The sequence below is a fragment of the Malaclemys terrapin genome, chromosome 10 (genome assembly GCF_027887155.1).
Source record: "Malaclemys terrapin pileata isolate rMalTer1 chromosome 10, rMalTer1.hap1, whole genome shotgun sequence".
Classification (NCBI taxonomy): domain Eukaryota; kingdom Metazoa; phylum Chordata; order Testudines; family Emydidae; genus Malaclemys; species Malaclemys terrapin.
The window spans coordinates 53692572-53708647 of NC_071514.1; the positions used below are offsets into that span (position 1 = coordinate 53692572).

Genomic DNA, 16076 nt, shown 5'->3' on the forward strand with positions numbered 1-16076 from the left:
AACCCAGGACAATAGAACAGAGCAAGTATTAGGTTTTCTGTCTGCCATACAATGACAACGAGACAGAGGGACCACTGAGTGTTATCCATCTCAGCAGTTTTGTGCTAACAGCTGGAAGTGACAGAGTCTAGAGGAGACTAATTAGAGAGGTGCAAAAAATTGAGCTGTTTCAGGCATGAGAGGAGGAGAAAGAACTAAGCAGAGCAATAGAACTGAATTGCCAATGAGAGCAGAGTAGGGCAAAAAAAGAAGGGACTAAACAGAGCAATAGAACTGAGCTGCCAAACTGAGGGGACGAATTTGGGCCTGGTTGACTTGGCACAGACATAAAGCCTTAACAGGAAGGAGAATGAAATCATGGAGAGTGCACTACTGAGTGTGCCTGAGACTTAGCTTTGAATGTGTTGTCTGTTAGTGCTCTCTCTCATCATAGGTTTTTTCGTGACTGGAGGTAGTCAGATGGTTCAATGGCAGTTATTTTTACCAAAAAAGTAAGTGATTGCTTAATTTGCCAAGCAAGCCAGAGTAGGCTTTATAGTAAAATAAACTACAATTTAATTACTTGCAACTGCTGCAAACATGATTTGATTTTAGCAGGGAGATGGCTTCTCTCCCATGCGTGTTTGTAGTCTTTCAGGGCCTGGCAATGTAATTTGTAAATCAATCCAACACTTACTGTTTTAAATGCAAAGCAGGCAACATTGGCAGTGTGGGAAGAGCTGGTAGAAAAATTTTCTTAAGAATGATTTTCTGACTAAAAATGCTTTTTCACTTTCACTTTGTAAATGAAATTGACAAAAATGTTGTCAGAGGGCTGGCAAACTGAGATCCCTGGCCTCTCTGCCTTCACATCTACTTCCTCAGATCTAGGAACCTGAGAGGCCCCCTGGAGCTGGGAGTAAGGCAGGGGGGCTGAGCACCCAGCTCTCTTTTGATTCTTCGGCAGCAGAGCTGGAAGCATAGGCGTGCGCAGCCCATTTCATTAGGGTGTGCACCCAGGGAGCCCCACCCCTGCCCTGCCCTAGTCCTGCCCCAGCCACTCCCTCCTACTTCCCGCCCCCTGACTTCCCCCCTCAGAACCCCCAACCCTCCCTGCTCTTTGTCCCCTGACTACCCCCTCCTGGGTCCCCTGCCCCTAACTGCCCCCCAGGACTCCACCCCCTACCTAAGCCTCCCTGCTCCTTGTCTCCTGACTGCTGCCCTAGGACCCTACCCCCTACCTGTCCCCTGACTGCCCCGACCCTTATCCACACCCCCGCCCCCACACAGACCCCCAGGACTCCCACGCCTATCCAACTGCTCCCCATCCCCTGACAGGACCTCCAGAACTCCTGACCCATACAACTCCCCCGCTCCCTGCCTCCCCCAACCTCTCTCCACACCCCTGCCTCCTGACAGCACCTCCCAGAACTCCTTACTCATCCAGCCCCCCCCAGCTCCTCATCCCCTGACCACTCCCTCCAGAGGACCCCCCCCACTAACTGCTCCCCCAGGACCTCCTTGCTCCCTGTCCCCTGACTGCCCTGACCCCTATCCACCGCCCATCCCCTGAAAGACCCCGGGACTCCCGTGCACCATCCAATTCCCCCTGCTCCCTGACTGCCCCCTCCAGAGATCCCCCGCCCCTAACCACCACCTCCCTGGGATCCCACCCCCATCCAACCCGCCCTGTCCCCTGACTGCCCCCACCCCTTATCCAACCCCCCTGACCCCGGACCCCTTACCATGAGATGAGGCGCCTAGCCTCCCCGCAGAGCCAAACACTGCCCCGCGGGAGTGCACAGCCCCGGCTCCCGGAGCACTGCATGCGGCGGCATGGCTCCATGGGAGGGGGGAGCGTGTCTGACTCCCCGCGCAGCCCTGGCCCCCAGAGCGCTGTGCATGCAGCAGCTTGGCTCCAGAGGAGGGGGAAAGGCGGGGGAGGGGCCGGTGGCTTGCTGCGTTCAGCCGAGCGTTCCGGCCCGGGAGCGCGGACCCCACGGCTTGTTGCACCGGGGAGTGGAGCCATTTTCCCACCCCTGCATTAGGGTGTGCCTGGGCACACCCGGCACACCCCATGTGCACGCCTATGGCTGGAAGGAAGACTCTTCTCAATTTCACCTGAGAATGGGAAAAGGTACCTTGCAGTATGTAAGTTGTTACAACATTTCAGTAGCATCTTACTCGCCTCCCCTCAACAATAATATGCTGTAGTTTAAATGCAAAACCTCACAGTTGAGCTAGGACGTGGGACTTGTACAGAATTAGGATGGTGAAGGAAAGATGCAGAAAATTTTAACTAAATTTACTGCATATAGCTAGAGCCCTGCAAATCTGCAGATAACCGCTTTATATCTGTGGATGCGGATATCCTTGGACCATTTTTATGGATTGCGGATCAGATGCTGATACACATTTTGTATCCACGCAGGGCTCTACATAGCAATTACTGAGTCAAGTAGATGACTCTTGTATAAAACATTGTAATCTGTTACTTATTTTGGTACCAAGTTTTTTGTACTGTATTTTGTTAAGCTTCATATTTTACTATGATTAGAAATCATAAACTACTGTAAAATATATTAGTATCACTTCTCTAACACAAAATTAAGATGTGGTTTTACTTGCACTGGTATTCATTGAAAGTTCATTCATCTACTATTCAGAATGTCTAGGACACACATTCACTAAGTATTTATAAATGTTTACAGTTATTAATGAAGTTAAGAATTGAGACTTTCTGGGGTTTCTGGCTGTGTTGTCATTTGTTGAGGCATCACAGTTCAAAAAGAGGGCAAAATCTGCCTGTTTGCAGATAAGGAAGTTCTGTAAGTAAGCCCTTCACCCCGGGAGGAGCAGGCATGATGGCTCACTTGCTGAGAAAATCTAGAACATCCATCTGAAAAGCAAAGAACTTCATAGGCTTGTTGAACCACTGTGTGGACCAATAGCCTAAGGAATAAGGACCTGGAAGAAACTCCATGGAGTAACAGTTCTCAGACTTTCAGTGTTATCATGTTACATTTAAAACTCAAAAATGCTTGACGAGGCTACCACCTCATAATTTCAGTCATTGTTGTAATAGTTTCTTAATCTTGGTTTTTGAAACAAACTGCATACTGCTAAATTGTGGCCTGCATATTGCCAGCAGTATATGTACCACAGTTTTGAGAACTGCTGCTATATAGTGACCAAGAGAAACCATCCCCCTTTCCTACGCATCTGAGGGGTACAGACCCACACTTCTACAAAATAACAAAGATGATTGCCAAATGGCATTGGGTCAAAGGAAGAGGAAGGGTGGGGCCTTGCTTAAATAGAGCTTTTTGAAGGAGTGAGAGGGGAATCCTGAAAACAGGATACAAAATGGCCATAAAAAATCAGAGGTTAAGCCACACAAATGAGTAGTTGATATATTTGGACCAAAGGAAAAAGAACTCCAAAAGGTCAAAACACACTTCTCTGGGCTCAAAACAAACAGAGAAGGAGGTCCTGGGATACTGGGTTTGGGGAAAGTGTGTTATAGATAACTAAAACTGCTTGGTGGTAGCCCTGTCAAGATCTTCTCCAGTACACTAGGTTGACAAGACTTGATTTTGTGTGCCCACTTTAGCATTCTGTCCCCAAAGGCAGATGTGCATACAGCTGACAGTGATCTGTTGGCAAGTGTGGTGACATCAAAAGCCACATAGGAACATAGCAGTTACTATAGTGGGTCAGATTCATGGTCTATCTAGTCCAGTATCATGTCTCCAACAGTGGCCAGCACCACACAGTACAGAGGAAAGTGCAAGAAATTTGCAAAAGGCCGATGTGGGATAATCTCCCAAGAAGGCCACATCTGAATCCTCAATAGTTAAATTGTGTTAAAATCAGAAACGTGCGGTTTGACGCGTTCCCCCCGGGGTGCCACCTTGAACTGGTGTACCCCTGAGCCCTCTGACTCACCAGCCTGGGCTCCTTCCTACACTGTGCTGCCGTGACAAGCTGCAAAGCCCTCCAAGCGAGCACTTTCACCAGCATTCACACAGGTAGACACTCCCAGCTGCAGTTACGTGCAGGTTGACCAGCCACTGCATGAATACATAAAAAGTCTACAGCCAAAATAGCCACCAGTTTCCCAGCTGTACCATCCTGCCCTGGTCAAAATCGTTATCCAGTTCGCCTCCCCCTCAAAGTGGAGAGGAAATGTAACAGCCTTTGCCCCTTGAGCTAAAATTTCCAAGTACTTATTTCAAAGTCACTTGTTTAGATAAAGCAAAAAAATTATTAACTACAAAAGATAGATTTTAAGTGATTATAAGTGATAGCAAACAGATCAAAGCAGATTACCTAGCAAATAAACAGAAATGCAAACTACACTTAACATACTAGATAGATTGGGTCTGAATTAGCAGTTCCTCACCCTGACTGCTGGGGTACAAGCAGGCTTGCAGATTCTTAAGGGTCAAGCTGCATTTACTTTGCAGCTTGGGATCCCCTCCCCCGTTCAAAATCCTTTTTCTTAGGAGCTTCTCTCAGGTGTTCGGTTGTGGGGGAGTGAAGAACAACAGATGATGTCACTCCCTGCCTTATATAGCTTTAGCATATGGTGGGAACCCTTTGTCCCAAACTTAGTTTGTGGAAAAAACACTTGTGTCCAAGATGGAGTCCAGAAACATGTGGTCTGGTCACATGTCCTTGCAGTGTTATAGCAGCCATTGCTTACAGGCTGGCCAAAACGCCCGCAGGAAGGTTAAGCTATTCCACAGTCCATTGTCTTTGCTGATGGGCCATTAGCCCCGTCTAGCTGCTTCATTATTGTACTTGAAAGTCTGGCTGTGGGTGTTTTCCAGAGTAAGCCCATTTGAAATACAGATCCCTAATCAATATTTATAACTTCAGATACAAAAATGATACATGCATAGAAATAGGATAATCATATTCAGCAAATCATAACTTTTCCAATGGCACCTTGTACAAAATGCATCACAATTATGCCATAATTATATAATAATAATATTACTAGGATGAATATGGGGTGTAGTGTCACATGGGGTTTTCATATCCAAATTTTGTGTTACTATTAACTGTTATAACACTTTATATTCTTGTTATCCATATAAATGTCCAATCCTTCCTCGAACCTTGTTAAATTCATGATCTCAATGGCATCCTGTGGCAATGAATTCCATAGTCTAATTGCAAAGAATTGTAGAAATATATGTCTGGAAAGGACCTTGAGAGGTCGTCTAGTCCAGCCTCCTGCATTGAGGCAGGACAAAGTATACCTAAACCATCCCTGACAGGTGTTTGTCTGTAGTGTTCTTAAAAACCTGAAATGACAGGGATTCCATAACCTCCCTTGGAAGCCTATGCCAGTGTGTAACTATCCTTATAGTTAGAAAGTTGTTCTTAATATCTAATCTAAATTTCCCTTGCTTCAGATAAAGCCAATTATTTTTTGTCCTATCTTCAATGGACATGAAGAAAAAGTGATCATTCTCTTTTTTATGGCCCATAACATATTTAATGAGTGTTGTCAGGTCTCCCCACAGTCTTCAAGACTAAACATGTTCAGTTTTTTTAACCTTTCCTCATAGATCAAATTTTCTAAACCTTTTATTGTTTGTGTTGCTCTCCTCTGGACGCTCTCCAATTTATCGTTATGTTTGTTAAAGTATGAATACCCAGAACTTGACACAGTACTCCAGCTGAGGCCTTACCAGTGCTGAGTAGAACAGGATGATTACCTCCCATGTCTTACGTATGATAGTCCTGTTAATAAACCCTAGAATGATATTAGCCTTTTTTTGCAACTGGATCACATTGTTGGCTCGTATTCTCTTTGTGATCCACTATAATACCAAGATCTTTTTCAGCAGTACTACCACCTGGACAGTTATTCTCCATTTTGTACTTATGTGTTTGATTTTTTCCCTCCTAAGTTTGGTACTTTGCACTTGTCTTTATTGAATTTAAACTTGTTAATTTCAGACCACTTCTGCAATTTGTCAGGTTTAGTGGACAGGATTAGAATTCAAAAGTGCTTGCAACCCCTCCCACTTGGTATCATCCACAAATTTTATAAACCTACTCTCCACTACATTATCCAAGTCATTAATTAAAATATTGAATAGTACTAGTCCCTGTACTGACCCTTTTTGGATCCTGCTACATATGTCCACTCAATTTGACAGTGAACCACTGATAACAGCTCTTTGAATATGGTGTCTCAACCAGTTTTGCACCCATCTTATAGTAATTTCATCTAGACCACATTTCCCTAATTTGCTTATGAGAATATCATGTGGGCCTATGTCAAAAACCTTATTAAAATGAAGATATGTCATGTCTACAGCTTCCACCCATCTGCAAGGCCAGTAACCAGAATGACTGGTCTATTCCTCATTGTTCTCCTTTTTAAAGATAGGTACTATGTTTGCCTTTCTCCTGTCCTCTGGGACCTCACTTGTCCTTCATGAGTTCTCAAAGATAATCACTAATGGTTCTGAGATTGTTTCAACTTAAATACCTGCGGTGCATTTCATCAGAACTTGCTGACTTGAATAAAGCTAACTTGCCTAAATATTCTTTAGCCTGTTCTTTCCCTATTTTGGCTTGTGTTCCTTCCCCTTTATTAATATTAATTGGATTGAGTATTCTGAAGCAAAAATAGGAATTAAACACCTCTGCCTTCTTGATGTCAGCAGTAATTAGCTCTTTCCCTGCTAAGTAGAGGACCTATGCTTTCCTTCATCTTTCTCTTGCTCTTAATATATTTATAGAACATCATGTTATTGCCTTTTTTTGTCCCTTGCTAGGAGTAACTCATTTTGTGCCTTAGCCTCTCTGATTTTGTTCCTACATGTTTGTGCAATTCTTTTGTACTCCTTCTTAGCAATTTATCATGTTTCCACTTTTTGTGGTATTCCTTTTTGATTTTCTTCTCCTGATGGAGCTATATTGGCTTCTTATAATTCTTCCTATCTTTCCTTGTCATTGGGATAGTTTGATGTTGTGCCTTTAATATTGTGTGAAAAAGTATTTCCTTTTATCAGTTTTGAATGATCTGCTTTTAAGTTTTGTTGAATTCCCCCTTATTTTTATGTTGGGATAGATCAGGCTTCTAATCTCTCATCTCCTCTCTACTTTTCATTATTTTGTATCCTTTTATCATGTTCTCCCTCCCCACATTTAAGTCCTCTCTGAGATAAACAATCCCATTTTTTTAAATCTCTCTTCATATGAGTTTTTCCAGGCTACTAATTTTCCTCACTCTGCTCTGAAGCTCCTCTAATCATGCCATATCTTTTTTGCTACACATTAAGGCAGTGGTGGGCAACCTGCCCATGGGTCGCATGCTACCCATCAGGGTAATCTGATTGTGGGCCACGAGACATTTTGCTGACATTGACCATCCACAGGCACAGCCCCCCGCAGCTCCCAGTGGCCACAGTTTGCCGTTCCCAGCCAATGGGAGCTGTGGGAACGGCGAACCGCAGTCACTGGGAGCTGTGGGGGGCCGTGCCTGCGGACAGTTAACGTCAGCAAAATGTCTCGTGGCCCATAATCAGATTACCCTGATGGGCCGCAGGTTGCCCACCACTACATTAAGGCCTTGAACTGTTCACAATGATGCCCAGATCCTTTACCTATGCAGATACAGTTATTTAGAACCCTGGAAGGTGTAAATGTAGTTCAAAATTTTATCATACAAATGTGTATTGCTTTGCATTTATCAAAATTGATCTGTATCCATGTTATCCATTCACTTAGTTTGGTTAGGTCTCTCTGAAGTTCCTCACAGTCTTTTCTGGACTTTACTAACCTAAATTACTTTGTGTCATCTGCAAATGTTTCTGCCTCACTGCTCACTCCCTTTTCCAGATTGTTGTTAAATATATTAAACAACACTGGACCTAGGCCTGGTCTACACTATGAGGGTAGGTAAAATTTAGCTGCGTTAAGTCAGTTTTATAAGGAATGCGTCTACACAACCAACCCTGTTCTGCCAACCTAAAGGGCTCTTAAAATCAACTGCTGTACTCCTCCCCGATGAGGGCAGTAGCGCTGAATTTGACCTTCCTGGGTCGAATTTGGGATACTGTAGATGCAGCGCTGTGCAATTCAATGGTATTGACCTCCAGGAGCTATCCCAGAGTGCTCCAATGTGACCGCTCTGGACAGCACTTTCAACTCTGATGCACTAGCCAGGTACACAAGAAAAGCACTGGGAACTTTTGAATTTCATTTCCTGTTTGGTCAGTGTGGCGAGCTTAGCAGAACAGGTGACCATGCAGTCCCAGAATCGCAAATGAGCTCCAGCATGGACCGAACGGGAGACACTGGATCTGATTGCTGTATGGGGAGAAGAATCTGTGCAGGCAGAACTCCGATCCAGCAGAAGAAATGCTGATATATATTCCAAAATCACACAGGGCATGGTGGACAGAGGCTATACCAGGGACACACAGCAGTGCCGCATGAAAATTAAGGAACTCAGGCAAGCCTATCAAAAGACAAAGGAGGCAAATGATCGCTCTGAGTCAGAGCCCCAGACATGCCGCTTCTATGGTCAGCTGCATGCCATTCTGGGGGGGACCCTACCACTACCCCACCACTGTCCATGGACACCTGCAAGGTGGCAGCCTCATGCAACAAGGAGGAGGACTTTGTGGATGAGGAGGAGGAGGAGGAGGAAAATGCGCATCAGGCAAGCGGAGAATCCGTTCTCCCTGGCAGCCAGGACCTTTTCCTCACCCTGGAGCCAATACCCTCCCAGGGCATATTGTTCCTGGACCATGAAGGCAGAGAAGCACCTCTGGTGAGTGCACATTTGTAACTACACTTCTGGGGTTAAAAGCAATTGTGTTTAATGTTTGATTTTCCCTGAACAATTGGGATGCATTCACGGCCAGTACAGCTACTGGAAAATGTGTCTGGGGATGGAGCGGGAATCCTCCAGGGACATCTCCATGAAGCTCTCCTGGAGGTACTCTGAAAGCCTTTGCAGAAGGTTTCTGGGGAGGGCTGCCTTATTTCGTCTTCCACGGTAGGATGCTTTACCGCGCCAAGCCAGTAGCAAGTAGTCTGGAATCTTTGCAGCACAAAACATGGCAGCAAATGGTCCTGGGTTTTGGTCACATTCATGAAACATTCACATTCAGTCTTTATCTTTCTGTGTCAGCCTCAGGAGACTATCGTTCATGTTCACCTGGTTGAAATAGGGGAATTTTTGTAAGGGAACAGTAATCCCCTCTGTTTGGTGATCCCTGGCACATTAGACCCCGGTCATGCTGCGCTGTTTGAGCTTGGCTAAAAGGGATCATCCCGGAGAATAGCCACGCAGGGGTGGGGAGGAGTGTCCTGCACATCCACCCCAAAACCATAGCCCCTCCTTTTAAACGGCAAACCCAACCGGCATTGGTTGCATGGGAAAGGAGGGCACTGCAGTTTGAAACCATTCCCACATGTTATGAATGTGGAAGAAGCCAACCCCTCGTACTCTTTGGCTTACCATGGCTGCCTGGAAACCGAATTCTGTTGCCCAGCCGTGTGTGATGTGTCACCATACCGGCAGGCGCTCAATATAAAAGGCAAAATGCAACCTTGTACTTAAAACACATGTGCTGTCTGCTGTGAATTGCTTGATTCTCTGTGAAAGGGTCTCCCTTTTGCTCTCAGAAATGAATCTTCTTAAATTCTGCTCTCCCTTTTTCCCCTCTGCAGCTGCAAATGTTTCTATGCTCCCCATATCAACTCTGTCCCTGAGGTTATCGCAGATTAGAAAGCGAAAATACTGCACTCGCGATGACCTGTTTTCAGAGCTCATGCAGTTCTCCTGAACCTGATAGGGTACAGCTGAATGCATGGAGGCATTCAGTGGTAGAGGCCAGGAAAGCATACAGTGAGCGTGATCGGAACACACAGGAGGAGATGCTGAGGCTAATGGGGGAGTAAACGGACATGAGGCATCTGGTAGAGCTGCAGGAAAGGCAACTAGAGTACAGACCCTCGCTGCAGCCGTTGTGTAACTGCCTGCCCTCCTCGCCAAATTCCATATCCTCCTCACCCAGACGCCCAAGTACGTTGGAGGGGAGGCTCTGGGCACCCAGCCACTCAACTCCAGGGGTTGGCCCAAGCAACAGAAGGCTGTCATTCAAACAGCTTTGATTTGTAGTGTGGCTACAATAAGCAATGTGGCCTTGTCCTTCCCTCCTCTCCCACCCCACCAGGGCTACCTTTTACTAGACAGCATTGTCAGTGATCTCAAGTTTTTTTTAATAAATAAAGAATGAATGGATTCAGAACAATAGTGACTTTATTTCCTGTGCCAGCTGTGGTCGAAGGTGGGGTGGGGGATTGGCTTACAGGAAAGTACATTCACCAAAGGGGGCGGCTTTGCATCAAAGACAAACACACACAACTGTCACACCATAGCCTGGTCAGTCATGAAACTGTTTTTCAAAGCCCCTGTGATGCGCAGCGCACCTTGGTGTGCTCTTCTAATTGCTCTGGTGTCTGGTTGTTCAAAATTGGCCACCAGGCCATTTGCCTCAACCTCCCACCCCGCCATAAACGTCTCCCCCTTACTCTCACAGATACTATGGAGCACATAGCAAGCAGCAGTAACAATGGGAATATTGCTTTTGCTGAGGTCTAACCTACTCAGAAATCAGCACCAGCGCCCTTTTAAATGTCCAAAGGTACATTTTACCACCATTCTGTACTTGCTCAGTCTATAGTTGAACTGCTCCTTACTGCTGTCCAGGCTGCTTGTGTACAGCTTCATGAGCCATGGGAGCAAGGGGTAGGCTGGGTCCCCAAGGATAACTATTGGCATTTCAAATCCCCAATGGTAATTTTCTGGTCTTGGAAGAAAGTCCCTTCTTGCAGCTGTTCAAACAGCCTGGAGTTCCAAAAGATGCGAGCGTCATGCACCTTTCCCGACCATCCCACGTTGATGTCAGTGAAACGGCCCTTGTGATCCACCAGTGCTTACAACACCATTGAGAAGTACCCTTTGCGGTTTATGTACTGTTTGGCAAGGTAATCCGGTGCCAAGATAGGAATATGCATTCCGTCTATCGCTCCACCACAGTTAGGGAACCCCATTGCAGCAAAGCCATCCACTATGACCTGACATTTCCAAGAGTTTCTACCCTTGTTAGCAGAAGATTATTGATTGCCCTGGCTACTTGGATCACAGCAGGCCCCACAGTAGATTTGCCCACTCCAAATTGATTCCTGACTGACCGGTAGCAGTCAGGCGTTGCAAGCTTCCACAAGGCTGTCGCCACTCGCTTCTCAACTGTCAGGGCAGGTCTCACCTTGGTATTCCTGCGCGTCAGGGCGGGGGAAATTAACTCACAAAGTTCCATGAAAGTGGCCTTACACTTGCGAAAGTTTTGCAGCCACTGGGGATCATCCCATACCTGCAACACTATGCGGTCCCACCAGTCTGTGCTTGTTTTCTGGGCCCAGAATCGGCGTTCCACTGTATCAACAAGCCCCAATGCCGCCATGATATCCAAATTGCCACATCCTGTGCTTTCAGGAACGTCTGTGTCCATGTCCTCCTCACAATCTTCCTCATGTTGGTGGCTCCTAGCTAGGCTCTGCATATACTCCAGGATAATGTGCGAGGTGTTTACAATGCTCACAAAAGTAGTGTGCAGCTGAGTGGGCTCCATGCTTGCCGTGCTATGGCGTCTGCACGGATAACCCAGGAAAAAAGGTGCAAAACGATTATTTGCCATTGCTTTCAGGGTGGGAGGGAGGGAAGGGGGGGAGACTTGACGACATGTACTCAAAACCACCCGCAACAATGTTTTTCCCCCATCAGGCATTGGGAGCTTAACCCAGAATTTCAATGGGCAGTGGGGACTGCGGGATAGCTACCCACAGTGCACCACTCCGTGAGTCTATGCTAGCCACGGTATTGAGGACGCACTCCGCCCACGTAATGCGCTTTGTGGGGATATGCACGATCGACTATAAAAATCGGTTGCTAAAGATTGACTTCTATAAAATCGACCTAATTTCATAGTGTAGACATGTCCCTAGTGTGAAACCATGAGGTAGGCACCTTTTGCCATGATGAAAATCGACCATTTGTTTCCTGTCTCTTTTTGGTTCAGGACAGTATTTTGCCTCTCACCTCATGACTACATTGTTTCTTTAGTAGCCTCTTGTGAGGGATCTTTTCTAAATCCTTTTGAAAGTCTAAGTGAATTATGTCAATTGTTTCTCCTTTATCTGCTGTTTTATTGACATGTTCAAAAAATGTGATAGCTTAGTGATTTTCCTTTGCAGAAACGGAGCTGTTTAGAGCATATCATATCATATCATATCATATATCATATCATATCATATCATATCATATCATGATTTTCCAGATGCTCTTATTCTGTTTTTAATTATTGTTTCAACACTGAGTGGGAGGATGAGGCCATCGAGAGGAGTGAGGCCTCGAGGAAGGGGGGAAGAGGGAATGGTAACTAACCAGTATCCCTGTATATACAGGATTTCAGCATAATCCAGTTGCTTTCCTGTTGAAGCCTTGACTTTTATATTTTCTTATTTTTATGATTTTTTTAACTGTACAGTCTCAACATTGCACTAACAGTTATTTGGCATGTAATTTACAGCATAGATGGCAAAAATGCAGTCCAGCACAATATTTCTAATGTGTTCCATTGGAGAGTATCCTGTTTATTATCTGTATTCCACCTGTGAGTCCCCTATCATGCTGCTGATCCAGAGTCTACATTAGAGGCAAGGAGTCCTTTAAGAAAAGGCCACTGAGTAGAGAGCCACTTGCACTAACTTATAGGTGACATATTAATACATATTTAACTTTATTTTAGTGTGAAGATGACATACAGTACTGTACAGTACACCTCTACCCCAATATAACGCTATCCTCGGGAGCCAAAAAATCTTACCGCATTATAGGTGAAACCACGTTATATCGAACTTGCTTTGATCCGCCGGAGTGCGCAGCCCCGCCCCCCCGGAGCTTTACCGTGTTATATCTGAATTCGTGTTATATCGGGTCACGTTATATCGGGATAGGGGTGTATATACAGAGTTTTAAATTGTGCACTATGATTTTTAGACCAACCAAAACAGGATTTTTAATATGCTTTGTGACAGCTTTGGGGCAGTTCTTTGGATGGAGCCAGACTCCATACAATACAGATTGAGATGGGGGTGGGTGGAGTGCAAAGTTTACCATTGAAGTCTCTCAATCCTGGGGCTGTTCTGTGCAGTCGGTTCCCCAGCATAAATTAGAGCAGCCTGAGGGTTGCTTTGACTTATGCTGGCTATTATAACAGCCCTAACGAGCTGAAACTACAACCAAGGATTGTTAAGGCTTAAGGTTATCCCAGCCTTGGCCTTTGTACTAGCAGCCCAGGTAGGTGGCAGTGTCTGTTGCAGCTTTCTATTATTGCATGAGGTGGTAGGGCTTTCTCTAGAAGCAGGATGTACTGGCACAAAGTAGCTACACCACATTGGAGAATCTGGTCCTGTATGTGCATGGAAAAGCATGTCTCATCTGTCTAAATATGCTACTACCATACATTATAAATTAATTCACAGGGATTAAACACAGTGCATAATAGCCTATTATACTCAGTACTTCAGGTAAATATTACCCATAAAACTCTTAAGTAAGAAGAACATCTGGGATCGTTCACTGGCATTCCCCTTTCTGCTCATTGTTTTCAGTTCTGCTGTTTAGTTTTCACTTAACTACACAGCAATTATTCACAATAGCATTTTATGGCCTTACACAGCATCCAACTAAAATTGCAGTATGGTTGGACATCCTATCATGCAATTCTTATTGAAAGGGAATCTTGGAATATGGACACTTTTGAGAGTCTACTTGTGGCAGTGAAAATGAGTCTGTTGTGAAATGCATAATGTTCTGATGGTATCTGAATATTTCTGTTTTCAATTTTTTGTCTTCTTGCAGACGTGTCCTTCATGTAGTGTTACATTTGCTCCCAACAGTGATGTCAGTATAGAGGAAGGAGCTATCCAAAATGGCTGTCAGGATGAACATAAAAACAATACCAAGGTAACTTACGTTTTCTCACTCCTGACTCCCCTACATCAGTTTTAATAGCCTCATTTTTGTACGGGGTTCCTCCTCACTTCAATATAACTGGCAAGCAGCAGAGCCAATTTCAGAATTCAGAATTTCAGCATAATCCAGTAGAATTTGGGCACCAAATTCTAGTCATTCTGGCCAAGGTTTCCAAAAGTGACTAGTCATTTTGCATGCCTCAATTTTTTAGTGCCCAACTTGACACCTTAGAGCAGGCCTGCACAACATGCAGCCCGGGGGCCGCATAGGTGGGTTCACTGTGTGGCCCGCGGGGCGTGAGTAGGCAAGCGGCAGGTGAGGGAGGGGGCTGAGGAGGCGGGCGGGCAGTGGCAGGGGGGCAGGTGAACCGGCAGCGGGGGGGTGGACCTGAGGAGGCGAGCGGGCAGGCAGTGGCAGGGAGGCAGGTGAGTCGGTGGCAGGGGATGGGGGGCTGAGTAGGTGAGCCGGGGCGGTGGGGGCCTGAGGAGGCAGGCGGGCAGTGGCGGGGGATGAGTAGGCAAGCCGGTGGGGAGTGGGGGGCTGAGGAGGCGGGCGGGCAGTGGTGGGGGGGCAGGTGAGCTGGTGGCGGGGGGGGCTGAATAGGTGAGCTGGGGCGGTCGGGGGCTCAGGAGGTGAGCGGGCGGGCAGTAGCAGGGGGTGAGTAGGCGAGCTGGGGGAGGGGGGCTGAGGAGGCGAGCAGGTGGGCAGTGGCAGGGAGGCAGGTGAGCTGGCAGCGGGGGTGGGGGGGCTGAGGAGGCGAACGGCGAGTCGGTAGCTGACCTGTTCTACTGATCTGGTCTGGCTCCCATCCCCTCTCCAAGGGTTGCAGCTGTCTGGAGGTGCCTGCCTTCCACGCCTTCCTCATTCACACCTCATTCATTCAACAGGGCAATTGATTACAAAGTGGGGGGAAGATCTTATTCTACTTCTAGCAAAAAGACATTTTTCTTTTACCTTATTTGTACTACTTTAGGGCCAGCTATAACATATTACCAAGGTTCAATACTGCTGTTTCAGCAGGGCAGCGCTGGGGACGAAGGGTTTTTTCCACAGGATGGGCGGGGTTCGGCGGGGCCGGGGTGGCTTCGGCCCTCAGCTGTTTTCTTTGGAGTAATATGGCCCTCGCCGCTTTATGAGTTGTGCGGGCCTGCCTTAGAGGACCTGATTTTCAGAAATTGCTGAGCACCTGACCTCTGAACGTCTGACTACTTTAAAATATCTCAAGTTGGAAACCCCAAAACTGATGCACTCAAAATCAATTTTATGAAAATATTTCAACTTATGATGTTCTCTTCTCAGTTACACCTCTGCCTCAAATAATAGATAGGCACAGCAGAAGCACTGTTGTATTTATTTGGATGAAATATATGATCCAAAGTGTTAACATAACCCAGTCACTCTCCAGTATTAAACAGTGTTAAACAAGGGTTAGGTTTTGTATACAGAGACCTCAGCCTGCTTAGTACCATGGCGCAAACACCATTAAAAATCCTTTTAACCTTTTATTAAAGATAAAGAAAAGAAGGAAAAACAGTTAAAGTGTTGAAATGTGAAGTATTAATTAAGGCTTTCATTTTAACAGCATCCCTGGTTCTCTTTCCCTTAGCCTGAGAGTTTTAGAAGGAAAACTCCCCTTGCTTGACAGTCTTTTAGATGGTATCAAAGATGGTAATAACAGCTCTTGGTTAGAAAAGAAGAAGGTAGTTGAGATGGGCTGTAGCTACTGTTGTTACTGCTATTGTTAAAGTTTCATATTGTTTCATCTCAGGGGTGTTTGGTATTCAGCTGAAGCTGGTAGGGGTTGGCAATGTCATCTGGATCCCTCTCTCTGATCTGGTCTGGTTCAGGTGATCTCTCAGGATCAGAATGACGAAGGCCCGGGGTCCCAGTGTGGGTGGTAGCCATGATGGCAAAGCTCGCCCCAGTAGCCTCCGTCTGTTCTTCCTCTTTTCCCTCTAATGTCTGTTCTTTTAGGACCCACAGAGGGAATGGTGAGTGGAACAGCCCATTCCACATT

The 16076-nt window shown here is 46.0% G+C and overlaps 1 protein-coding gene across 2 annotated transcripts in view; it reads left to right on the forward strand.

Annotated features, from left to right (window-relative positions):
* Positions 1 to 16076, forward strand: part of ADCY9 (adenylate cyclase 9) — a 179674-nt gene that overhangs the window by 97217 nt on the left and 66381 nt on the right. For both annotated transcript variants that reach the window (XM_054043043.1, XM_054043044.1), the window contains exon 3: positions 13946 to 14050. In XM_054043043.1, coding sequence (XP_053899018.1) covers positions 13946 to 14050 — 105 coding nt within the window. The remainder of the gene's footprint in view (positions 1 to 13945; positions 14051 to 16076) is intronic.